Here is a 27,738-nt window from a genome sequence, read left to right as displayed (position 1 = left end):
TCTATTTCCTGAATATGATACTATCGCTATTATTATTATTTGCTCTTTCAAACTTCCACGGAGATCCTGTATTATGGAGAATTAACTTGTTGTGACATAAATACATACTAGTTATTCGTATTTAGTTATTAGACTTAATATTGAGTCAAGATACATCTACAAGTTTACAAACGTAAATAAGCAGCTACATATCATTCACTATGTTCAACAACGACATATATCAAAAAACTTGATTTTTCACTTGATCGTTTTTACTACTACTACTATGTACTACTACCATCACGCCGTTTCACCGCAGGGGTAGGCAGAGAGGATGGAACGCCACACTCTTCTGTCCTGACATACACTCCTCGCCTCCTTCACATCCATACATCTAGTCATGCATGCCCTCCGATTACGCAGAATTTTGACACCCCCAGATTTTAGGTTCTGATTGATCTGTTCGTGCCAAGTCTTCATTCTGATCGTTTTTAAAGAGAGAAAACGAGATAATTTTAAAGTTTAAAAATATAATACAATGTATTAAAAATAAATATCAAACCACTTATTGAACATTTTACTGTGCAGTAGATCTTTTTAGGTAAAACCTGAATGTTTTTTCTCAATTTGAAAAATATTTAGTTTATTTAAAAAAATAATTAAACAATACCTTTTCAAAATGCAAAAACAACACTTTCTACCCTGTAGCGGGTGAATATTAGGTTAAAAATATGCCGCTTTTGCTGGGATATAGTACATTTTCTAGACATTCCGAAAACATGCACAACTGAAAATTGACGATTTTTGATTTATGACGTTGTTGAAAGGAGTAAGCGTTATGAAAAAATGTTTCATAATTAAATAAACATAAGAACATAATACAAGAAAGGAAACTAACTTGTTAAGAAACACGTTAGTAAGGTAAGAATTCGTAAAACAGTATAAGACCTTCATATGTAACAGTTAATGTTATGGAAAATGGAACACAGTTGTTCTTTCGTGTCCAATTAAACAAGGCTCATAATCCCTTCACAGTAATTCACGATTATGTACGTATACGCGAGGTTAACGATGTCATTAAACCACTTTTACCGACGAAACAGGGTGAACGCTCCCTTAGAGTTAGTATCTACTACTACTACTACTACTACAATCACGCCGTTTTGCTATAGGGGTAGGCTGAGAAGATGGACGCCACACTTGTCTGTTCTCACATGTACTTTAAGCTCCTTCTACATATATACATCTAGTCATTCATGCCCTCCGATTGCTTGCCACCAAAACGTTAAATGTTCAGGAGGGCCATTTAAAGTCACTTTTGCTTGGCAAGAAAATAAACACCAATGCAGTTAGTCATTTTTTATAGTCAATATATTATACTTATATATTTATATATACATATATATATATATATATATATATATATATATATATATATATATATATATATATATATATATATATATAATATATATATATATATATATATATATATATATATATATATATATATATATATATACATATACATATATATATATATATATATATATATATACATATATATATATATATATATATATATATATATATATATATATATATATATATATATATATATATATATATATATACATAATGAACATATTATGTTCTTTGTATAATACCTACCTGAATTATTTTGTATTTATGTATCAATATTGAAATACTAAGCTTGTAACCGAGTCCTTAAATAATTTCTGACGAGAATTATACCTTAATTTATTTAAATGATATACAATAGGTTAAACATCGTTATATGCGTGGGTTAGATACATACACATAATTTATGTTAACAACAATAAGTAACTAACAACCCTTGTATTATATAATAATAATATTACTCCATCACAAAAGCTTTCCATGTACGATATTATTATATCTGGAATAATTTATAGGTTTTGTTATTTTACAAACTAGCTCCTGTTTAATTCTAGAACATCAGACAAAGGGGTAGACCTTTGTGCTTGTATATGTATAAATATTTACAGACTTCATGAACAATTCAGTTGAGAAATTCCCTCAGTTTACTTTTCTTTAACGTTAATAACGTTTATTCGCATTGAATTTAACATCCGGCTATAATCATTCGGATGCATAAACTTTGTTCTACATTACAATAGGTCCACATTACTTTGTTTAACATAGTAATACTTAATGTATTAAATGTTAAAATCAAACACTGATTTTTTGAGTCTACAAAACTATTTTTATTATTAAAATCACATAAAAATCAATTTTTGATAATTGTTGCGCCTTGTTATGGCATTTTCAAACGAATATATCGTAAAACTTAATACCGGGATTTCTCGTGCTGAACACATGTTTTATGATAAGTTTGTAAAAAGTATATTATTTTCTTTGCTTTCAATTTTTTTAGTCAAAAATAAAGTACCAGAGGGGGATATATTTTATTAGCACCTATCTAGATTATCTATATTTTATTTAGAAAATTTAGAAATCCAAAAATCCTTATTTCTAATAATAGTTTATTAAATAATATATTATTTCAAAATTATTCACCTTTGCTTTCCATTTTTCCTTAGTTTTCAAACTCCGCCCCTTGACTAACCCCCTCCCCCTAACTTTCCCCTCTCCTTATTTATAGAATGATTTTATATTTTATATTTTAGTTATTATTCAGACCTGACTAGAAACTAGTAGTAGCCTTTAATAAAACTCAAAGTGGGATAAAAACAAGTGTTTTCTTTAATCATTATCCATATTTTCATTAAAAATATTTTTATGTCATCTTGGAGTTACTTTTTACATCTCTTTTGACCCGAAGTCAGATGGTGCATAATGTACTGCATCATATTTTGTAGGATACCCTGTTTATTATTTGCAAGAACCACAATACTCGATTTATTTTTTTTTTTTAAATACACGATCGTCACCTCTCGCTCTGAATTTAAATTGCTTCAGTTTGAGCAGCACATTAACTTACGATCTTTTATAATCCATACTCTCATATGAGTATACTTTTAGATAATTATAAGATAATGCTCTAATTCAATAAGCCCCATATGTATACACCCTTTTAAAAATAATTTAAATTAATAAAATCCTGAAATAATCATGTCGGCATTTAGAAATATAATTTTAAATGCGAATAATAATTTTATTTATTATTTCGATATTCACTTTGTGGTAAGACATGAAGTAAATGTAAAAAAAACGCTTGTTTTTTACCACTTGAATTTATTTGTTTTTAAAATATAAATTATTTTCTGCTCTACAAATAAGGAGGGGGGGTAAGTTAGGGGGAGGGGGAGTTAGTCAAGGGGTGAAGTTTAAAAATAAAAGAAAAATGGAATATTAATATTTTTAACTTACATATTTGAATGATTTTCGATCTTCTATTTTTTTCTTGCTCTATGTAATATATTTTACTAAATTATATTTCACTTAAAACCTAATATGTGTACTTGGGACATTGTTTCTGGAAGTCACGTTTATGTAGGTATATAATAATCTTTTTGGTAGGGTTCAGACCTTGCCTAAGGCGTATAACTTTGAAAATGTACGGCAAATTAAACATCTGAAATAATTAAACACGACAACTTTTAATTGTAATATTCAATATGTTAGCTTTATCCTTGTGTGAATTTATACTGGTATGATATTTAATATTTGATTAGCCTTTTAATTATTTACTTACCTTTTACCTTAACTGTTAATGTTTGCCAGAATAAATCAATATTAGAACATTCTAACTTTTAATAAAAAAATATATTAATACATAACATATAATTTGATTTATTTTACGTCCTTTACATAAGAAAATTATAAGAGTGACAAAATATGCAAAGGAAAAAAAAGTAAGGTTTTTTTTAGGTCATAATACTTATAAGTTAAAATACAAATTCCAAATTTATGTTTCCAACACGAAAATTAAGAAATAAAAAATGGCTTTTAATCGCCATACATTTGTTCTGTAAGGCGTCGAAATAAAAGTATTGTATTATATATATACTAAAAAGAACGTCGTTTAGAATCGATCTTATTCTTGTCGCGAATTTTAAAACATGCATTCCTCATTCCTTCATTCAATGAACAGTCACAGTCCTCATTTTATAGATAAACTTTGTAAAATAAACATATCATTCAAGATACAAATTAACCGATTATAGATATCCCAACATACCCAAATTCTAATGACCTCTCGCTAATCTTTACGTACCATATTTTGTATTTACTAGGTGAAATTTAAATTGAAAAAATATGGATTTTACAACTAACTGACTGCGAATTAATTGATGTATTTTATTTTATTTATTCATGTTACTTATATGCAACATTTTGAGTGTATCCAAATACTTGCTTGACGATGCTAAACATCGTCAAAGCCTATGACGGTCGTCAGCCCCGTAAATGCACAGACTTCAATATTCTTCTTCATCTTTGTTGAGATTTCAAAAAATAATACGAAAATAACTCCTGTAATTGGGGATAATCCAGATTTGTGAAGTATTTGGACACACTCAAAATGTTGTAAATAAAATAACTGGTCAAATTATAAGCTTAAAATAATAAAAATGAAAATGATATTTTCTGGCGTTTCTCATGTATGTGATTATTATCCAGTATTCGGACCTCACATACTGATAAAAGAGTTTCTGCTCAATAAAAAGCTTCTTTTCATCTCATTAATAGATGTCTGTGGTGAAGTTCTAGTGATTCAATAACAACGTTTCGAAATTGGTTCATACATATATAATATATAGAACTTCCAAGAATTTGAGTAGTGTGGTTGTCAATAATGGGTAGAATTGGTGAATTGGTGAATCATGCTAGAAATTAATGGTATTTTTCATCCCTTGAATTGTAAGAAATATACCAGGAAGTGATGGTAAAATTTTTAATTAAATTAAATCTTCGTACGAGAATATCTCAATAGCTTTCTTTGTTCGATATCTTTCGTTTAAAGTACTCAACGTCCGAGAGGTTCGTGTTGAAAAACGTAACGGCATGCTTAGGACCGTTAAGGAGTGCTTTTATTTTAGTACTCTGCCTCGAACTCAATTTCAACAAGCGAGAAATGTCTTGAACAACGAAAAGTGGTTTCAATAAGAAAAGTGGTTTCCTTGTAACGATCTTGAATCCATTTCTTGATATTATATTGTATAACAGTGTTCGGGAAACTTTAAGACATGATTTTAGTATTTTTTTCTTTTTTATGACATTTTCGTGTTAAATTACGTGGAACAAGTCATTACGCTCACTAGACACGTGTTTCCACCTGAAATTTTAATTTTGATCCCAGAGTTTGAGCTTGGAGCTTGATTTTAAATCTGTTAAACTACCTCCAAATGTCATTTTAAAAGTATTTATAATGTTTTCAGCTTACAATATTAATGCATCCCTATTCCGATGAAAGATGCACCCTCTTTGCGGATGATACTATTATATGTACTGTACCTTTTTGATCTTGTATAAATTTGTACATATAAAAATGTTTTCTGAATAAAACTATTCCAGATAGGATGGTTTCTAAATTTATACATTACATTAGAAAGAGATATTATTTAAAACATTTATTTAAATGTAAAGTTATCACAACATTTCAATGGGAAAAGGTATCAATGAGTTTCTGTGGGAAATAACGTTGAACAAGATCATCTTACACGTAAATTTTCAAATAAAACTCAAAACTGCATGATGGTGTCGTTGCGATAAAATCGTGCGTGAATTCGACGAATATCATCACCTTGTACGATTTCTATGAATCCCAATACTAACGCGTAATACTGAAACAGTCAAGTAGGGTCTATTAATTATAGTGATTTTAAAACAAATTTATGTTTAATTATAAAATGGAAACAAAATTATTGCTTCAAATATAAATTGAATAAAATTTTTGCTTCTTTAAAATTGGCTGTCTTTGAGATTTTCTATTATTTTTTTAGAATGCCAATTATGGTATCAAAAACACAAGTTTTCTCACAATTGATTCTAGACATGGCATTTTTCCGCTCAAATAAAATAAAATTAATTAAATGTTATTTAATTAATTAAATTCAATTCAATTAATTAAATTAGTAATTATTTTACGTTAAAAATTTAATACCGAATAATTAAGTAACCATCTATGAGTAACATAGTAAAGTGTATTATCATCATATTTTGATATCTCGAAATATGAAGATGATGAAGAATATGGAAGTCTGGGTATTTACAGGGCTTATAGCCTGTCATAGGTTAGTTAAGTAATCACTGTACATACGTGTAACATTCGCCATTCTACCTATGACTGACAACCACCAAACACAAAAATAAAATAAAAATCTTATAAGGATAATACCAAGATTTGTGAACAAGGATTTGAAGACGCCAAAATTTTATGTGTTTTCATCGTCTTTGTTTGATTTCAGTACGGAATGCGGCCTTTACTGATGACAGCGTGGCATGGCCACAATGATGCGATGAAGTTACTTCTCGATTCCGGAGCCTGCGTCAATTCCATCAATAAGGTAAGTGTAAATTTCTTACGTTCTTCTACTTGGCCCTATCCATACCAAAGTGGTGCATAAGGCATCGCATCGAATCACCCCTTTTTTTATATCCCTGCAATATAATATCTTCAAATTGTACTTATTTTCATTCCAATTAACACTTTATTAAGGTTGTACTCTCAAATATACAACTCAGTACGCAGCCGGCTTTGCTAAAGACCATACGTGTTGTCAGCGCACATTTAAAAAATATATATATATTGAATAAAAAAAATTACCCTTTACCTTTAAATACATAACAATTTTTTCTTCAGTACCAAAAAACCTCCAAAAAAAACACATAAAACCAAATATTTATTTCGAAGAAAAACTATTTTTTTTCAATACAAAGATAGTGTTATATATATATTTTTAATAATTACGTTAAAATTACCTGCGTTTAAATAAAATTGAGTTACGGGCTATCGATTATCTCACCTTATCGAATAATATGAAGAACTTACAAAATTATACTGTAAAATACAACAAACAAAAAAAAACATAATCGCATTTTTAAAATTCATTGACATGCTACGTTTCAAAACCTATCATTTTATGTACAGTAAAAAACTAAAATTTTGAAAAAGATACATTCTTGGAATGTTTTTTATGACACTTTTTTAATAACAGAGTATTATAGGACCTTTCAAAAGTTATGTACGCCCCTAAGTAGTTTTTAATACATCAGCGAGGTTCGTCTCAAAAATCAATTTTGCGAACGCATAAATTATCTTGTGATCAAAGGAACTAATTTATGCAAAAACTGTCAGCATTCTACAAATTTATGATTTGATCTAAGACCCATCATGGATGAAAGAATATTCGGAACATATTGTGAAGAATTAGAAATAAGTTGAAAATTGAACAAATCGTGTATTTTTGTTTGCATTAACTATTTAACAGATATTTAAAAACGTAAGTCTTGTTTGTTTATTTTTTAAAATAAACAAACAAGACTGTTTTATCAACAACGAAAATCTCTGCTTTATTATACCACGAAAAATTATTGAGTATTTTTACGTTTAAAATTTGTTTTTGTCATAAATTAATATCTTTTAATCAACCAAATGCAGACTAGTAATTCAAGTTAAATTTTGTACCTTATATAGTTGTTCGAATTAAATATACCCATAGTGCATGTATACTTAATTTGTGAATGGTTTAATAATTACAATATTTTTTATTCATAATACTGTACAATTATGAAAAAATATAGAAATTGGGATCAGGTAAAGAGTTAAAGAGAAAAATAGGAGAGATCCATGAAAGGTATAATTTGATGGATAATTAGAGTTCTAACGGTCGAAGTAATGTTTCAGCCGTTTCAATTGATTAATAATTAAATAACGGTTTATATTTATCTCTAATTATAAACATAATTCTAGGAGTCTCTCCTTATTTTCTTTCATCCATCTCTCTAATTTATTACGTTTACATAGTTTCGTACTCGAGGGGTGATTCTTATAAGGCTTTTAACGTACAATGTTTCTGCAAACCCTTAAACTTATGGTAGGCTATAAAAGATCTCGGTTTTAGGGCGCAGAAAATAGGGGATGAACTTACATAACTTCTTGTGATGCATGTTTTTATGAGTTTTTTAACATGCAAAAAAACATAATTTAATTAAGATTGGAAATATTTAATCAGCTATTCTCTTGAAAACTTACATTATAGGTGCATTTTTCATTGTTCAACTGCAATAATAATGATGTTACTATTGGAACTTATTTTTAAAGCTGATTTTTAAAAAAGATTAATTAGTATTTTTTCTAACCAATGCTAACAGCACAAACACTGCAGTTCTTAACTTTTTCACTGAATTTGATTTTCACGTAAAAAAATTATCTTCTGACGAAAGACCACATATTTACAGTGATTACAAGTAGTCACTAACTTTGTCTTATCTTCATCATTTTAAAATAATGATTTTCTATTAATCTACCTTTATTCACTGCCCTGTGTGCCTAAAATCGATATGCATACAATCCAATTCGTTACGTTTTATAAAAATCCAATGATAATAACTTGAAATCTACCATAGATGAACTGTATAATTTTTCCACATTCTCTATACTCCCGTCAGTTTGTAAACATCAGTATCAGTATGACTTTTATTTCATTACTTTTATTTACTTTTTTCCATTACTGATCAATATTAAAAGATTAATATCGTTTTATTATCTTAAAATATCAAACACGTGCGAAGAACGTGGTTTTTAAGAGAAAATAAAAATACGAAGTAATTACTTTTTTTAATTCTTATTTTTACCCTACAACGTAGAAAAAATTGATAACATCACTTTTACAATGTCGAATAATACATCCACTGTGTTACAAAACATTATAAAATTAGCTATTAACTACAAGGTTTTATACTACAGTCTTGGGCTATTCAACATTTTAACGGCAATGCAATAAAGAATTGTTGCAAGATTACACGATGGAATAAAATTGTTATCAAAATCGCTTCTAAATAGTAAATTTTCAAACATGTCGCTCACTCCTTGCAACAACGTCATATATCAAAAATCGTCAATTTTCAGTTGTGCATGCCCAGAAACTGTACTATATCCCAGCAAAAGCGGCATATTTATAACTTAATATTTACCCGCTACAGGGAAGAAAGAATTGTTTTTGCATTTTGAAGAAAAGGTATCGTTCAATTTTTTTTTTAAATAGACTAAATATTTTTCAAATGGTGAATAAACATTCAGGTCATGATAATCACGTTTAGTACTAGAATTTAAGACAATGCCGTCTAGCTCGTAGACAGGCCCTAGTCGGAGCAACAATAATACTGTTAATCACATCGCTCACTCCTTTCAACAACGTCAAATATCAAAATTCGAAAATTTACAATTGTGCATGTTTTCGGAATGCCCAGAAAATGTACGGTATCCAAGTAAAAGCGGCATACTTTTAACTTAATATTTACCCGCTACAGGGCAGAAAGTTTTGTTTTTGCATTTTGTAGAAAAGGTATTGTTTAATTATTTTTTTTAAATACCAAATATTTTTCAAATAGAGAAATAACATTCAGGTTTTACCTAAAAAGATCTGTTATACAGCAAAAAGTTCAATGAGAGGCTTGATATTTATTTTTAATACATTTTATTATATTTTTAAACTTTAAAAACGATCTCCTGAAAAATCAAGTTTTTTGAAATGTGACGTTGTTGAAAGGAGTGATTGATAGTATTAACATTTTATTTTCTGTAAATCAAAATGTATGACATTTCGCTCAAAATGATACAATTGGTTTGTATATTGGACTATTTGTAAACTACGACGCAGTATACAAATGAATGTATTGGTCCATTAACAGTATTAGTCACGGTAAAATGATTTTCATGTAAGGATTATCTATTGTAACTCGAAACAATGTTCTCAATGCATGCACAATATTCATGAAATTTCAGCACCACTAGCTTTATTGAATCAATTTCGATGTATACTTCAATTTCAATACTTAGTGGAAAATTATTATTAATATTTTGATTCAGATTAAAATCAAATGCACATCATTTTGTGTAACTTCTTTTTTGAGAATCACGTTTATATTTTTTACGTTTTCTTTATTAAATGATTTAATATGATTATTATATATCTGAAGCCATTTTCATAAAACAATTAACATATTTTCATAAAAAATAAAAATTTTATGTGAAATTGAAAGTATTTTAAGCAAAAAGCTTGACATAAAGTGAGTTCTGGGACCATATAAAAAAAACCCTGCCTATATGAATAAAATATGGAATGATGACGAGAAAAATATGTACTTAGGGGCTAAATAAATAAATGTAATAAAAGCAGACATTTTGATAAGTTCTCAAATTTGTGATTCGTAAAAATATAATTTTTTTGTTACATGAAAAAAAAGCTTTGCATATATCGCTCACTCCTTTCAAGAACGTCATAAATCAAAAAACTTGATTTTTCGGGCGAACGTTTTTAAAGTTTAAAAATATAATACAATGTATTAATAATAAATATCAAGCCACTTATTGAAATTTTTTCTGTGCAACAGATCTTTTTAGGTAAAATCTGAAGATTTTTTCTCCATTTTAAAAATATTTAGTAAATTTTAAAAAATAATTAAACAATACCGTTTCTTCAAAATACAAAAACAACACTTTCTGCTCTCTAGCGGGTAAATATTAAGTTTAAAATATGCCTCTTTTGCTGGGATATAGAACATTTTCTGGGCATTCTGAAAACATGCATAACTAAAAATTGTCAATTTTCAATTTATGACGTTCTTAAAAGGAGTGAGCGATATGTAGGCATATTAAACATAGTACATATATGTGGTTTAGCTCTATCTAATACCCAACATTAAAAATAAATATATTTTCATTTGTCTTCACTATTTTAAAATGATTAAGCTTTTTTTTCTTTTTACGCCCTAACCATCATCAGTATTTCTGATTTTATCCAGCGCTAGAAAAAATATTATACTAATATAATATACATATACAATAAAAAAAAACTCAAAATATTTCCGTCAATCATAAAATTACATTTGTAGTGCATATGACAATAGTTTCTCCTTTGAAATCCTCGCAATATACAGACAAATTAAATTGAGTCACTTCACCTAGTTTAATTATAAAATATTTCCGTTAGCGAGCGCCCAACAACCGCCGCTTGTTAAATGCGACCGGAACAAATGAGTCTACAAGGAAGTACGGAAGTGTAGCCTGATGCAATTAGGCGGGTATATACTACCCACTTTGTACGGCGCGGCATATCCATTATCATCTCTACCGGAAATGCAATTCGCCCTCTCTTGCAACTCCCGCCATTTTCACCCTGTAAAGTCTTGTGCTAGTATAAAACCTTAACTAAAATAAAACTTTAATTGATTTGGCAGACACTTTGTGGTTAAATTTTTCCATTTTTAATTTGAGTTTTTTTAGAACATACCAATATTTCTTGAAATCTATTGTGACACGTGTTTTGATACAATCTGCATCATTTTCAAACACCGTAGGAGAAATTAATTCTTAATTTTGGAGTTGGGTCCTAGGGACGTTGAAGGTTGAAAAGGGGGTAGGAGTTTTTTTTTTTAATTCTTATCAGTGGGAACATTTATAATTGGGGGAGGTTTTAGTCATTGTCATACTGTTAATTATTGGTTTATTATTATTTATATTTTTATGATTTTCTATTGTTTCAAAATGTTGCAGTTTATGAAATTTTGTGTTTGATAAATAGTGGTATTTATTAAGAAAAACTTAAATTTAAAAAAAAAACTTGCTATTGCTTGATTTTAGAATGCTGGATATTTTTTTTAATAAAAATCGGAAAAATCTTATGTACAATTCATAAAGTCTCTGTTTCTCAATAAACTTGCTTAAATGAACCGTAGATGGTGCCGAAAACTATCATGTGAATGAATGTATAACTTGATGCATAAGTTGAAATATTGGTGTGAAATTGAGTAAGTGTGTTTTTTTAGATGGGAGTTGTATTTATTGTTTACCTTGCTTATTATGTACAAGTCCACCTCCGTAGCGTAGTGGTCAGCGCGTTTGGCTACCGTGCTGGAGGTCCCGGGTTCGATTCCCAGGAGGGTCAAAATAAATATGGCCGATTTTCACTCTCATATTTATTTAATATCACCCTTGACTGGTACAAGAAGCGCAGGGCTGATCACCTTGCCTTCATGCAATTTACGATCAAGATAACACTGCGCCGCTACGATGCAGTGCCCTATGCACCATTGGGTGCGGATAAGGGTAAGAAGAATTATGTACAAGATGTATAGATCATAAAATGGAGTTTTGTTTCTTTTAGCTAAAAAAACATGTCACTTTGTTTTAAAATCGCCATAAATATTTTATTATTACTTAAATTATAATGTCTACCGGTTTCGAATATAACAACTTCTTTATCAAAACTGATTAATACTATTAATCAGTCTTAATTATCAGTCAATCATCAATTTATCAATTTATCAAGTTTTAATTATCAAGTATTAATCAGTCTTGATAAAGAAGCGGTTAGCTTCAAAACCAGTTGACATTATAACTTAGTTATAATAAAATATTTAAAGTGATTTTAAAACAAAGTTACATTTTAATTACTAAACGGAAAATCACAAAGTTAGTGCTTAAAAACAAATTATTAAAAAAAAAAACATGTTTTATTTTAATCTGAGTTGGGAACAGGAGGGTTTAAATAACGTGGGTTAATTAGGAATTTCTCAGCCTTTGATTGTTACTGTAAGGAAACCATGTAAAACTCCTCAGGAAAAGTCAAACCGTTGATTGTTGGCAAAGGCCTTCAGGTTCTCCAGAAAAGGGTTTATGTCAGGATTAGTTTGGTTCTCAATAATAGTTAGAATGGTAAATATAACACGTTTATAAAGTAATCACTTAAACCAACCCATAACATCTTCTATATTTTTCTTCATGTATATTGAGAAACCGTCATACATTTATTTTGTATAAGTGTATCATACGTAATTGAAAAACTGAGAAGGTCAAATGAAGTCCCATCACAATAAAAAAAAAACAGTAAAATTTTCCATACTTATATAGCCGAAAATCTACCTGCATTCATTGTCTTTTTAAAACCATGGAAAATAATTTTCAAGTGTAAAAAATGAAATAAGCGGAAAATCGTTCAATTGGAAAATTATTTTACCACACATCCAAGTGACTCTAGAGTTTGTTGTGTTAAATTTTATTTTCAACTGTATTTTATAACCCTAATTTATCCATCAATGCATTTTTAATTGAATCGTCTCACAAAATGCCATGTGCAATGTTTTCAGTAATGAACAGTAAATTAACGCAATTACTTATTCTATTAGTAGCAAATATTGCAACTAAAACGTTTTTCATTGTTCTCATTTATAAAGCCCTTTGCTTGCCGCGTAGCCGGGTACAGCTAGTTGAAATATAAGAATAAAACACTTGTTTTAAACCACTTTTAAATTTATTAATGGAAGCTTGTTTCGAGAACATCTGTTGTTATCGAAACTAGTCCTGTTTATATTATTTATTATTTTTTGCAGAATAACATGTTGAATTAAATCAAATATAAAAATAAAACTCGTGTATAAGACCACTTTTGAGTTTATTTTTATAAATACGACTAGTTTCAAGAACTACAGGTATTCTCTCATCTCAGATATCTTTTTTTGTATATTAAAAGCGATGTTAACTTTATGGTTTGCTAATATAACACTCTTCTTATTATGTATCGTTCACTTTGTTCAATATCACTTAAAAACATTCCTATGTGACCAATGGTTTCGGAATAACCATTCCATCATCAGGTCAAATATAGACTGCATTTTACCGGATGATGAAATGGTTATTCCGAAACCGATAATCAGGAAGAAGTGTTTTTAAGTGATATTACACAAATCAAAGGATGAATGACAAGGAGTGTGTTGTATGTATCTTACACGAGTGTTTATTTTTTATATTTGAATAGTCACATTTACATAACAATCTAAAAAGTAGTCATACAAAGTGTTTTAATTTTTATAATTAACCTGTCTGGCAGTATGGACGTAAATGAACGTCAGTGAGAATTTTCCTTAAAGGAGTATCGACGTTAAAGAACGTCGAAGTCCGTCTGTCGATTAGTATGATGAAACTTGGATAGCAATCTATGGATATTTGTGTGTGATTTTACCATAATTTGAAAATATTTCGAATAGGTGTTTTTTATTGAATTATTTAAACATAATTTCTATATTCATAATACATCGATTTCATGAAGAAAAAAAATTTTTTCGTGTAAAAAGAACCCACTCACCAGAGAAAGTCGGACATCATTTTTTGTACTCCAAGTAAGGTAAAATTATTTTATTCCACAAAATCCTTGCCAAATCAATAAGCTGCGTTATATAATTTGTTAAATATTTCCCATATTCTTGTATTTTGTTCTAGCAATATGCTTACGTGTCTTCCAGTACGACATCTGTACTTTGCATATTATAAAAGAAATTCTCGTCGGTGATGCATAGCTTCGTACTATTAATGTTATATGCGCCCGTCTTTTCATTACCCATAAAAAGTCCCATTACACGCGGCACAGAACCTCTACGGAGAGCATAACTGCTCTCACCGGGAAATAAATACGCTTACTTGCGCTACAGAATCAGATTACTGCAGAATGTTACTTGAAAATGTACGTAGCGTAGAGCTGAAAAATTAATTTACTTGCAACTACCAGCGAATGGAGAGTTCGCGAAAAAATTAAATATTTTTTTTATGCTCGCTTCGCGTAGATTGGTAAGGTCTGAAAAGGTATTGATAAAAATGCCCGATGCGTTTCGATTTATGGGAATCGATTGTATATGGATTTTTAAAACGAAAGCTCTTAAATATTACATTATTTTCGACATCTCAACATAGATGAAGAAGAATATGAAAGTCTGGGCATTTACAGGGCTTACCGTCCGTCATAGGCTTGATTAGTCATAGGTTTAAGTGATCACGTGTGTAAAGTGATCACCTTACACACGTGTAACATTCACCAATTCTACCCATGATTGACAATAATACTGCTCAAATTCGTTAAACTTCTAGATATATTGATCAAACTTGAAACATAGTGTGCGAGAGTTCCTCGAGACATCTATGTAATGTTATCCACACCTCATTTATATTATCATCTTTACCACATTTCAATTCAAAGTTAACGGTTTTTTGTGATCAATAATTCAGCACTTTATTAACGTATTTTATTCAATTTTACTTAAATAACCAAACAAAAATTATTATTTCAAGGCGTCATTCTGCTTTCATAATTCTTAATTTTCATTTTGTCATTTTGTCAACTGTTTGTCACAGTCACAATTAAAAGACATATGAAAATATTTTTGCTTAATTCGCATTTATTTTCCGTTTCCACAGTACAACCAAACTGTAGGTGTCGGGTTCAATTCCCAGACGGATCAGAAAAAAATATTTATTTACTTAATATTGCCCACTGGAACCAAAAGTGCAGTATTGATCATTTTTACTTTATTTAATTAACTATCAACTTGATATTGCATCAATTTGATTCCAGCACCCTATGCACCATTGGTAATGGATAAGGGTCAGTAGTAGTAGTAGTTACAAGTCGCATTCTTACATACGTTATTTAGTAATTACATTTAGAAACATACGAAATTCATGAAACAACCAATAAATTTTTAAAAGAAACCAACCCTGTGAGAATACGCCCTACGCGACAAAGTTATCAAATTTAATACCTACACAGGTTTTCAGTTGTGAACTTTTTTGTGCTTTAACTTTTATTGTTCCTTATTTGAGTCATTTCCCTTATTTAATTTGAATAATAAATTTAATTAACAAACCAAACAAATTAATTTCACAAGACTTTCCCAAGAAGTAATAAAACAAAAGTTTTACCCGCATAAATACACAAGCATGCCTACATACTTTGACACGGCACCAAATGATAAAATTCTTTGTATTCGTGTATCCATTTTTTAGTTCTGGAAAAAATATTCAAAATAATAAAGGTTATGATATATCTTTGCTCTCCTGACTAACGTCGCATTGGCGCTAGTAACAATTAAGCACTAGACATATTTGTTATCCCTTTATTTATACAGAAAAAAAATATTTAAAAAAATATTCGCTTTTTTTCATACTAAAAATTACAATCGTAAAATGGTCAAATACCGGTAAACTACCGTCAAAGCAATTTTTTATCTTTTACGTTTTATATAAACTTGACGTGGTTAAATGTTAAAAATAAAAGTGATAACACACATTTCTATTATGTTTAATTTCACAATACCTGTAGGATACAATATATAAGCAACTGCAAAGAAGCACACTGTCTGCCATGATCAATTATCATTATCACGTATATTCCTGTTACGTTCAATAGATGGCGCTGCCATTGAGGTTAAATAAGCTGTCTTCCAAACAACCAAAAAAAAACCTGTCGCAGGTTTGATACATTTTATACTTTCAAAATTTAAAAATATATAATTTTATACATTATTTTACAAAATTGCTTCGTTTCTCATAATTACATAAGCGTCTTAGTACTGGCCTATGGAGCTTCTGTATCAGAACCGGAAGAGAGGGGGGTGGTAAAGCTTTCAATTTCCTTTGATTTTAAAACATATACATATCGCTCACTCCTTTCAAGAACGTCATAAAACAAAAAACTTGATTTTTCAGGAGAACGTTTTTAAAGTTATATATTATGAAAAATATAACACAATGTATTAAAAATAAATATCAAGCCACTTATTGAACATTTTACTGTGCAACAGATCTTTTTAAGTAAAACCTGAAGATTTTTTCTCCATTAGAAAAATATTTAGTATATTTAAAAAAATAATTCAACAACACCTTTTCTTCAAAATGCAAAAAAACACTTTCTACCTGTAGTGGGTAAATATTAAGTTAAAAATATGCTTCTTTAGCTGGGATATAGTACATTTTCTGGGCATTCCGAAAACATGCACAACTGAAAATTGACGATTTTTGTTTTATGACGTTCTTGTAAGGAGTGAGCGATATATGTACATACTACCTGTAGCCGACCACGCGTTGCTGTGGTTAAGTTTGGTTAAATGGAAAAAATAGCACTTAAAAACACAACTCAATATTTGAATACAATGCTGTGTCAAATTTTCAAAACAATCGGTGAATAACTTTAGGAGATTTATTCACTACCATCAGATTTTTTTTAGGCAATTTTTTTTTTTTATTTGTTGGGAATTGTACAGCTTTACATAAAAAAAAATATAATAAAAAACAGTTACATTAACAATAATAAACATAACATAACATAAACGAAAATAGTTAAAACAATAATAATAATAATAAACTATATCCGCTCCCTAGGTGGAGCATATGGAGTCCACAAACTGTCTCCAGGCTTTTCTGTCGGCTGCCAGCTCCCTTGCATCCTCCCATGTCAGATCCGCGTCCCGAAGTTCTGACGAGAACTGCCGACGAATTGTCAGCAGTGGTAAAAGAGGCAAGCTTGATTAAGGCTCTCAGGAGGCATGCGGAGTACATGGCCAAGCCAACTGAATCGCCTTTTCTTGACGACAGTTGTGACCAAGATTTGACGTCGACTCTTTTCGACAGTTGTGACCAAGACAGTTGTGACAGTTGTGACAGTTGTGACCAATAATAATAAAGCCAGTTAAAACGTAATTAATTCTAACATAATTTATTCTTGGCACTCGATTGTGGTCAATTTTTTAATAATTAATTTTGTCCTTAACTATGGATATGAGACAAAAATAATAAATAAAACTAAGATTGAATTTTGTTCGCCTCTGTAGTGTGATGGTCAGCACGCTTGGCTACCGTTCTGGAGGTCCCGGGTTCGATTCCTAGGGGGGGTCAAATAAATATAAGTGATTTTTACACTGTTATATTAATTCAATATTACTCTGGACTGGTACCTGAAGCGGAGGGCTGATCACCTTTCCTTCATGTGTAAACGATCAAGATACCACTGCGTTTATATGAAGCAGTGCCCTATGCACCATTGGGGTGCGGATAAGGGTTTTATTATTAAGATTGAATTATTTTCATACTTACGAAAATTGTTTTAATACTCGAAATGTGTTGATCGGTAACAGATACAGGTATGCGACATGGTAGACTTTAAGAAAAATTTCAAACATTTGATTCAACTGTTTATTCCACATTGCTAACATTGTTTTATTTTTGTGTTGTTGCAGCAACAGCAAACGCTCCTAATGTGTGCAGCAAGAAATAAGAGAGCCAAAATAGAAGTAGTTGAACTAGTTCTTAAAGTTCTAGAAGGCGGTGAACATGAACCTAAGGTAGTAAGGAGTAAACAACACAGGCCGAGTATTTGCATAACGCTGAATGATGAAACCAGTCCCCATGAAAATGATGAGGAAATTTTAAGAGAAAAGATTAAAGAAATTAAATTAGATATCTTGACGGCAAGAACAGGGGAAGGAACAAGTGAGAAGATACCAGGACTGAATGCCAAGGATGCTGAAGGACATAGCGCACTGCACCACGCAGCTCTTATCGGACATTATTGTATCGTTCAAAGGCTGGCCATAGCTGGAGCCGATGTCAATTCCACCGACAAGGTAATCTTTTTATTTTATTTTAAATCAGTACTCCACGGTTGTTCATAAACCATGATTTTTCATAATTACAAGGCGATCTTTTCAAATCTTCGTACCTACTTAGAATCACACATAGATTTAGAGAGCGAATTAAATTGTTATTCAACATTCTTTTTTTGATATCTAATCAAAGATGAAGAAGAATATGGAAGTCTGGGCATTTACGAGGCTGACGACCGTCATAGGCTGGTTTGATTGATCACTTTACACACGTGTAACATTCACCAATTCTACCCAATAATGATTGACAACCACACTACTCAAATTCTTGGAATATTTATATATATATATATATATATATATATATATATATATATATATATATATATATATATATATATATATATATATATATATATATATATATATATATATATATATATATATATATATATATATATATATATATATATATATATATATATATATATATATATATATATATATATATATATATATGTATATATATATATGTATATATATATATATATATATATATATATATATATATATATATATATATATATATATATATATATATATATATATATATATATATATATATATATATATATATATATATATATATATATATATAAATGAACCGATTTTTAAACATTGTTCTTGAATTACTAGAACTTCACTTAAGATTGGTGAGATGAAAAGAAGCTTTTTTAATTAGCAGAAACTGTTTTATTAGTCTCTGGCCAATATCTGTACCCGACGGATTCTCCAGTTCTTTGGACACGTTGCACGTGGCAACGAAGATAGCTTGGAACGACTAGTTGTGATCGGTAGCCTGGAGGGAAAGAGAGGGAGAGGAAGATCCCCACACGATGGACCGATCAAATTAAGGCAGCAGCAGGCACCTCAGTGGTTGGAGCGCTACGTGCAGCGCAGTCAAGGGATAACTGGAGAAGAGTCATTGCTTCTGCAAGGGTCACAGCCCTCAGCAATGAGGATTAAGACGGAGAAGAAGTTTTATTAGTATGTGGGGTCAGAATCCTGGATAATCACACACATGAGAAACGCCAGAAAATATCATTTTCATTTTTATTATTTAAGCTTATAATTTGACCAGACTTTAAAAAAAAAATTAATCAGTACTCCACGGTTGTTCGTAAACCATGATTTTTCATAATTACCAGGCGATTTTTTCAAATCTCAGTACCTACTTGGAATCACACATAGATTTAGAGAGCGAATTAACTTGTTTTTTTTTAATCTGTACCTTGTGGTCGTTTACAAACCATGATTTTTACAATCACTAGGTGATCATTCTAAAACTAAATAACTACTTAGAATCATATATTTATTTTGAGAGCAAGTTAAGATTTCATTTTTATTTATACAATTACACCGTGGTTAATAAACCATGATTTTCTTAATTATTAGGCGATAATTTGAAACTTAGTACCTACTTAGAATGATATTTTGAATACCTATTGCTGAGTTAGCTTAGTTAATGCATTTGACATTATTCATGATCAATTTATCTTTTACTTGGTCAAAAAACGTAAAATGTTCATATGATACCAAAGCCAAACCAAAAAAAAACGAAGGAGAGCTTTAAGTCAAATTTCGTTGCGGTGTAGTCTCTTTTAGAGATTGGAATAAGCCCAGTTATTTACGCAAGGAAAATTTGGTTGATTTTTCTTTATTCTAGTTACAACGCACTCCTCTCCATTCAGCCTGCGCTGGAGGTCACCAAGAAACAGCGATATGCCTCCTGGAATGCGGAGCGCATTCTGGCGCTAGGGACTCGGCAGGGGATACACCACTCCACGTAGCAACTAGCTCTCAGCACAAGGATATCGTCAAGATGCTCCTGGAGTATGGCAGTGAACCGGATTGGCAGAATGATGTAAGGGCGAGTAAACTAACTGACTAACCATCATGCCGCTTCTCCGCATGAGTATGCAGAGAAAATAGTACACAACACCAAAATGTTTTTACAAACAATCTTAGCCTCTTCCGCATTCGTGCAATCTCCTCATACATACCCGCCGATTATTCCATCTAATGATTTGACTACTTTCAAGTTTGGATTTGAAAAACTTGATCACGCCAAGTTTTCCTCACTCTTTTTCCGCTCCTATTTCCCCAACTACATTCGCCTCACAAATATGTTTTATTGTTCTTTCCTCACTCATTCGTTCCACATGTCCAAACCATCGCATCGCACCTTTCTTAATTTTATCGATAATGCATAAGCACAGCTTTGCATTCCTTCCTTATTTTACTATTCGAACATCTATCATACATCGTTTTGTCGCACATTCTTCTGAGAGAACTAATCTTCACTCGTTCTTTCTTTATTTCAATATTTAAACAATAATCATACATCTTTTTGACGCAAATTTGTCTGAGAGATCGCATTACTTTGGAATTCAGTCTCCTTTTATCATTTTCTAGCTATGCTTCATGCTTCACTTCCATATATCAGAGTTGGTACAAGGGCTTCATTGTGTTATGCCAGTTTAGCTTTAGCTGATGGGTTTTTATTTAGCATAACTGATTTCAGTGCACCTTTTACTCTGTTCCCAGTATTCACTATCCTTTGTATATCTTTATAACTCTTTCCATCCCTAGAAAACAAACTATTCAAATAAACGAAATCATCTTCCTGCTTCGAAATTTCCCCATTTACCAAAATTTCATAACCAGTTCTATTACATATTCATCTCTTTCAAAAACCGTAATTTCGGATTTGCTGAAATTCATCACTAAATCGCTTTCCTTACACACATTATACACTTTTGTTACCAGCGTCTGCAGTGATTTGAGTTGACCATTCAATCTGTTCTCAGCATTCGTTCTTCTTTCTTTATATATATCATTCAACCCCTAGAAAACATGTTTCCCAAATGTATGAAATATACCTATTCCAATTTATTTATCATTTCAGAGAGGATGGACCCCACTTCACATAGCAAGCAGTCTAGGATGTAGGGGTACAATACAGTGTCTCCTTGGTGCTGGAGCTTCTATCAATAAACAAGATGAAGTAATAATTTTTATTCAATAATATTTAAGTTAAATAAACTAAACATTTGTATAATACCACTTATTGAGTTTTATTTCATTACACACGACCAGTTTCGAAAACAACAGTTGTTTTCATCGACTGGTGATAACTAACTAACTAACTAACCATCACGCCGCTTCCCCGCAGGGGTAGGCAGAGAGAATAGAACGCCACACCACTCTGTCTTTGCAAACATTCTTCGCCTTTTCCATGTTCATGAATTTCCTCAAACATACCCGGCGATTGTTACGACTCCTAAGCTGACCACTTTCAAGTATTTGGCATACATGATCGTGACATATTTTTCTCGGTCTTCCTTTGCTTCTTTTTCCAATTACATTCGCCTCATAAATTTATCTATTACTAAAACTAACGTGCAAAAAAATATTTATGTATATATATATATATATATATATATATATATATATATATATATATATATATATATATATATATATATATATATATATATATATATATATATATACATATATATATATATATATATATATCTTCTTTCTTGTCTTTTTGTAATGGGAGCATAGATAATAATGGTGATGCATTTTGGAAAAGCGTATTAAAAATTTTTGTTTTTTCAGTTTTAATTCAATGAATGATATTATACAATTAATTTAATTTTTAAAATAACCTACATGTCATTTCACATAGTTAATGTCGAATCAATAAATAGTATTTTTTTAACTTTTGTAATTCTCTTGCAAGTATCCCTTGTTTAACAATTTACGACTAAAAAAGGATTATTTTTTATATTTCAACATAAGTGAAGAAGAATATAGAAGTCTGGTCATTTACGGGGCTTACGACCGTTATAGACTAGACTAGTTTAAGTGATCACTTTACACACGAGTAACATTCACCAATTCTACCCATGATTGACAACCATACTACTCTTGGTACCTAAATTCTTGGTACTTTTATACTAAACATACTGTTGAATTCGAAACAATGTGCTTGAATCACTAGAATTTTACTAGGGATATCTATGGAGAGATGAAATAAGCTTTTTATTGAGTATAAATTCTTACATTTGTATTTTGTTGAGATGTCAAAAATAATTTAAAAATAACTCCTATAATTGAAGATAATCCAGATTTGTAAAAAAGTATTTGAACATACTCAAAATGTTGTAAAAAAAGATAACATTGTTTTTTAGGTTAAGATATACCATGAATACACTATTATTGGTCCTCCGAGCTTTATTGTTGTACCTTAATTAGCAAGAACATAGTAAGGATGTCTGTAGTTGAAAATTCTCTTTATGACCTGAGGGAGAAGAGGATGTTCCTAACGAAGCAAACATTGGTTTAATAAGACCTTTCGAGAACATGATAATATTGAGACATTGATAACAACTCTAGTACTGTAGAACAATTTTTCAGAAGCAAAAAGCAGCACTGGTTGTCAAAGAATTTCATCCAATGTGACTTTTAAAAGCCAACTTTATTCGTAAGAATTTGAAGAGAAAAAAAATTATGTGCTTGAATGTATAGAAGACGATGAATATACAGTTGAAACGAGGTGTGTAATGGACTTATTCGTTTCTACAAATAAATGTTCGTTTACAGTAAGAAACTAGGAAGTATTTATTAACTTATATAAAAATGCAACAAATCTTTAAGTATACATTTGGCAAATGATCAACATGATTCATGTTGATCATTTGCCAAATGTATACTTAAAGATTTGTTGCATTTTTATATAAGTTAATAAATACTTCCTAGTTTCTTACTGTAAACGAACATTTATTTGTAGAAACGAATAAGTCCATTACACACCTCCATTCAACTGTATATTCATCGTCTTCTATACATTCAAGCACTGTATTTTCAAACTGTATTTGAGAATCATACGGCATAAATTTATCACTAGATTGTAAAATAACTAAACTCTTGTAACTCAATGATTAGTTTCCTTTTGTCTTTTTATACAAATATGTTATTGTGCCTAATTAAAATAAATATGCGCACGCACTTAATAAATTATAAATTAGTCGTGCGTATATTTGTAAAAATGTCATATCATACTTTTCAATTTTGAAATGAAACTGATACCATTCAAAACATAATAGTTAAGAACCACAGTTCAAACATTTGCTGTCGTTTTCTTGTGGAGACTCTTTGTACGTTTCTTTACATGGACAGAAAAATTACTTCGTTTATTTAACATCTTCCATCATTTATTTCTCTTGTTTGCTTTCTTTGTTGCCCAAGAAGAAAAGAAAATAAAACTGAAAATCCAACAATGAACGGTGGCTAACATTTACCTTGCTTTTAGAAATTTTACTTTATTTATTGTATGAATTTGTTAAATGAAACAGTGTAGCTGGATAATTTGATATATTTAATTATATTTTTTTTTACGTTTGTACACATCAAACTTACTTTTTATTCCATCACAACGTAAAGAGAGGAATAAGTGTAAAATGCCATCAATTTCCATTCAAGCAAAACAAATCTTGTATCTATGACAAATAATCCGTTGCAGAAAATATATACATAATAAAGTAACCTTTTTAGTGTAGATATAATGAATAACCTGAGATTATATTTTTTAACACTTGCTAAGTGCTTATGAAAGAGTAGGACTTGGAAATATGCTCGTTGTGAGAGGTTCCACTGTATAATATCATATCTTACATTTCTGAATTAAATAGATATCAAAAATATTTTTCTTTAAGTTTTAAAAGAGATATTTATTAATCTATTTGATTAATTTTTATTATATTAAAATTAAACACTTGAATATACCACTTTATCGAGTTTTATTTTTATTTACGACTAGTTTCGAAAACGACACATGTTTTCATCTGGTACAAATTAAAACATCTGTCGTTTTAATTCAAAAAATGAAAACATTTGTCGTTTTCGAAACTAGTCGTAAATAAAAATAAAACTCCATAAAGTGGTATATTCAAGTGTTTAATTTTAATAAAATAATCATGTCATTCCACAAAGTTAATGCCGAATCAATAAATAATATATTTGATTAATCATTTCATTGCACGTATCGCAGGCTCTATTAAGAAATGAATTTTGTTACTACTTGGTATGCATTTCAGGGATTTTCGCAGTCACAGTTAGAATCATATTCACAGACGCCAAATAATATGAAATTTAATTTCAGGACGGGAACAGTGTGCTACATATCGCCTGCCAAACTACCAACATTGACGTGGTTGAATTATTTATCTCAAAGGGAGCGGATCTGAACTGCTTGAATGCGGTAAGCCTGAATTATTAATTGCACCCCCTAAATGCAAATCAAACGCCATTCTGACGCGCTCTGCAAAACGGAACATGAATCATGTCCTACTATTGATGAGACGATTCCATACAATCAAAACCGCTGATTATCTGCCATCTATTATTACGGTTAGATATTAAATAAATAAATAGTGCTTTACGTAATTTGATTGCAGTTGATGATAGCGGTCTGCTAAATTTTCTTTTTCCTAAATAATGACTTGTCTTCAGAAATGATCCAAAACGTCTTTTTGAGGCAATACTACTTGCGAGTAAATTTAAATTTACAGGGTCATTGTAACACAAAATCTTTTCAATACCAGAATGTTAGAATTACCAAGTAAATTTACTCGCAGGGTCATCGTAACACAAAATCGTTTCAACACCAGAATATTAGAATTACCAAGTAAATAACTCTCAGGGTCATTGTAACATAAAATCCTTTCAAAACCAGAATATTAGAATTACCAAGTAAATTAACTCGCAAGGTAACACAAAATCTTTTCAATATCAGAATGTTAGAATTACCAAGTAAATTTTCTCACAGGGTCATGCTACCCAAAATCCTTTCAATACCAGATTGTTAGAATTACAAAATTTAATTTACTCGCAGGTTCATCGTAACACAAAATCCTTTCAATACCGGAATGTTGGATTACCAAGTAAATTTACTCGCAGGGCCATCTTAGTACAAAATCCTTCCAATACCAGAATGTTAGAATTACCAAGTAAATTTACTCACAAGGTCATCGTGACACAAAATCCTTTCAATACCAGAATGTTAGAATTACCAAGTAAATTTACTCGCAGGGCCATCTTAATACAAAATCCTTCCAATACCAGAATGTTAGAATTACCAAGTATATTTACTCGCAGGGTCATCGTAACATCGATATTTATATCGTGGTGTGTCCCAATTTTAACATAATTTTTCTTGGACTTTAGCTTTGATCATCCCCTTTTCCCCTTTCCTTCCTCCCGCCCCAAATATTTATATTTAACGAGATATCGCTCACTCCTTTCAAGAACGTCATAAATCGAAAAACTTGATTTTTCAGGAGAACATTTTTAAAGTTTAAAAATATAATACAATGTATTAAAAATAAATATCAAGCCACTTATTGAATTTTTTACTTGCAACAGATCTTTTAAGTATAAACCAGAAGGTTTTTTTTTACATTTGTAAAATATTTAGTATATTTAAAAAAATAATTAAACAATACCTTTTCTTTAAAATGCAAAAACAACACTTTCTGCCTTGTAGCGGGTAAATATTAAGTAAAAATATGCCGCTTTTGCTGGGATATAGTACATTTTCTGGGCATTCCGAAAACATGCACAACTGAAAATTGACGATTTTTGATTTATGACGTTCTTGAAAGGAGTGAGCGATATGTGAAATTTTGTAAATGGAATGTTACAATTACATAGTTTTTTTTTTACTTATTATTGTGAGTGTATTTAATAATAACAATAAATTTGAATAACTTATATAGCGCAATTTTCGTAAAATACTACCTCAAGGGCGCTTCACGGTGAATGAATTGGGAAAAATATTATGGTGGAAATGATTTAGCAAACAAATGTGTTTTTAGTTTTTCTCTAAAGATCATCTCACTCTCACTATTTCTAACCATTGGTTGAAGAGCATTCTACGCCATCGGTCCCGCAACAGCAAAGGCACGCTCGCCAAATTAAGTGCGCTGGTTGCGAGTATTTATGTAACTGTTCTGTTAAATTTCCAAATAAATAAGTAAATAAACACTTTTTTTTTAATACCAGAATGCTATGGTGAAATTATTAAATAAATGATCGCAGAACTCCGAGACGCCGATGCAGATCGCAGCGTCGCGCGGCGACGCCGCGACGTGCAGGGCGCTGCTAGCGGCGGGCGCCAGCAGCGGCCTGCCCGGCTGCCCGGCGGCCGGCTCCGGCTCCGGCCTGGGGGTCGGCTCGGCCGCCGGGGGCTCCTCGCCCGCGGAGGGCTCCCCGCTGCTGGCGGCCGCGAGGGGCTCCTTCACCGCCATCGTGGACATGATCATCAAGACGGCCAGGCTGGACTGCCCGATCGAGGTAGGAATAAAGTTATTTTGATCATTTTACCAAAATATGGAATTTAACTTGGAAGGGTGTTTGTTTACTACACGGAATTTTACCGTCCGGCAGTCCGGTTTTGGAAAATGAAAGCGACTACGACAGTTTAGCTTGCTCGAATTTACGCGCAACGTGTTAACGCACCGATCCGAACAAACATGGACAAAAGCACAAGCCAATCCAAGCCAATAATCGTTTTAAAACGCTAACTGACGTGCCGGGCGGTAAAATTCCATGTAATTCCGTGTAGTGCACAAACGCCCAAAGAATGACATTTTGGATTAATACAGTACAAATATGTTTTCGCAAAAAGATATTTTTTCTTATGTTTCAAATTCTACTCAATCGCAAATTCAAGGATTTTTTTTATTAAACACTTGAATATACCACTTAATGAGTTTAATTTTTATATACGACTAGTTTTGAAAACTTACAGATGTTTTCATCTACTGGTAAAAATTATCACTTTTATCAGTAGATGACAACATCTGTAAGTTTTTGAAATTAGTTGTATATAAAAATAAAACTCATTAAGTGGTATATTCAAGTATATAATTTTTTTTAAATAATCAACATGTCATTCTACAAAGTTAATGCCCAATCAATAAATAATTTAATTCAAGAAATCGTGTTTATATGATTTTTCTTTATTTATTATTTTTAATAAACTATAACTAAACTGGCTATAGCTAAACTGTAGCTAAACTGGCAGTGCACAAC

The 27,738-nt window shown here is 30.6% G+C and overlaps 1 protein-coding gene across 1 annotated transcript in view; it reads left to right on the top strand.

The window, feature by feature from the left end:
* LOC148299440 (uncharacterized) overlaps positions 1–26,997 on the top strand; it is a gene marked incomplete at its 3' end in the record, with an annotated part of 42,580 nt that extends 15,583 nt beyond the window's left edge. The window contains exons 3-7 of the mRNA XM_088276087.1: positions 6,393–6,491; positions 18,208–18,301; positions 18,479–18,594; positions 24,806–24,904; positions 26,743–26,997. Of these exons, the coding sequence (XP_088132213.1) occupies positions 6,393–6,491; positions 18,208–18,301; positions 18,479–18,594; positions 24,806–24,904; positions 26,743–26,997 (663 nt within the window). The remainder of the gene's footprint in view (positions 1–6,392; positions 6,492–18,207; positions 18,302–18,478; positions 18,595–24,805; positions 24,905–26,742) is intronic.
* Between the last annotated feature and the right edge of the window lie 741 nt (positions 26,998–27,738).

Source organism: Brachycentrus maculatus, unplaced genomic scaffold, assembly GCF_059751285.1.
Source record: "Brachycentrus maculatus isolate JH-2025_06_01 unplaced genomic scaffold, ASM5975128v1 h1tg001148l, whole genome shotgun sequence".
Classification (NCBI taxonomy): Eukaryota; Metazoa; Arthropoda; class Insecta; order Trichoptera; family Brachycentridae; genus Brachycentrus; species Brachycentrus maculatus.
The sequence above is the reverse complement of the archived record's forward strand: the minus strand, read 5'-3'. Positions and strand labels throughout refer to the sequence as shown.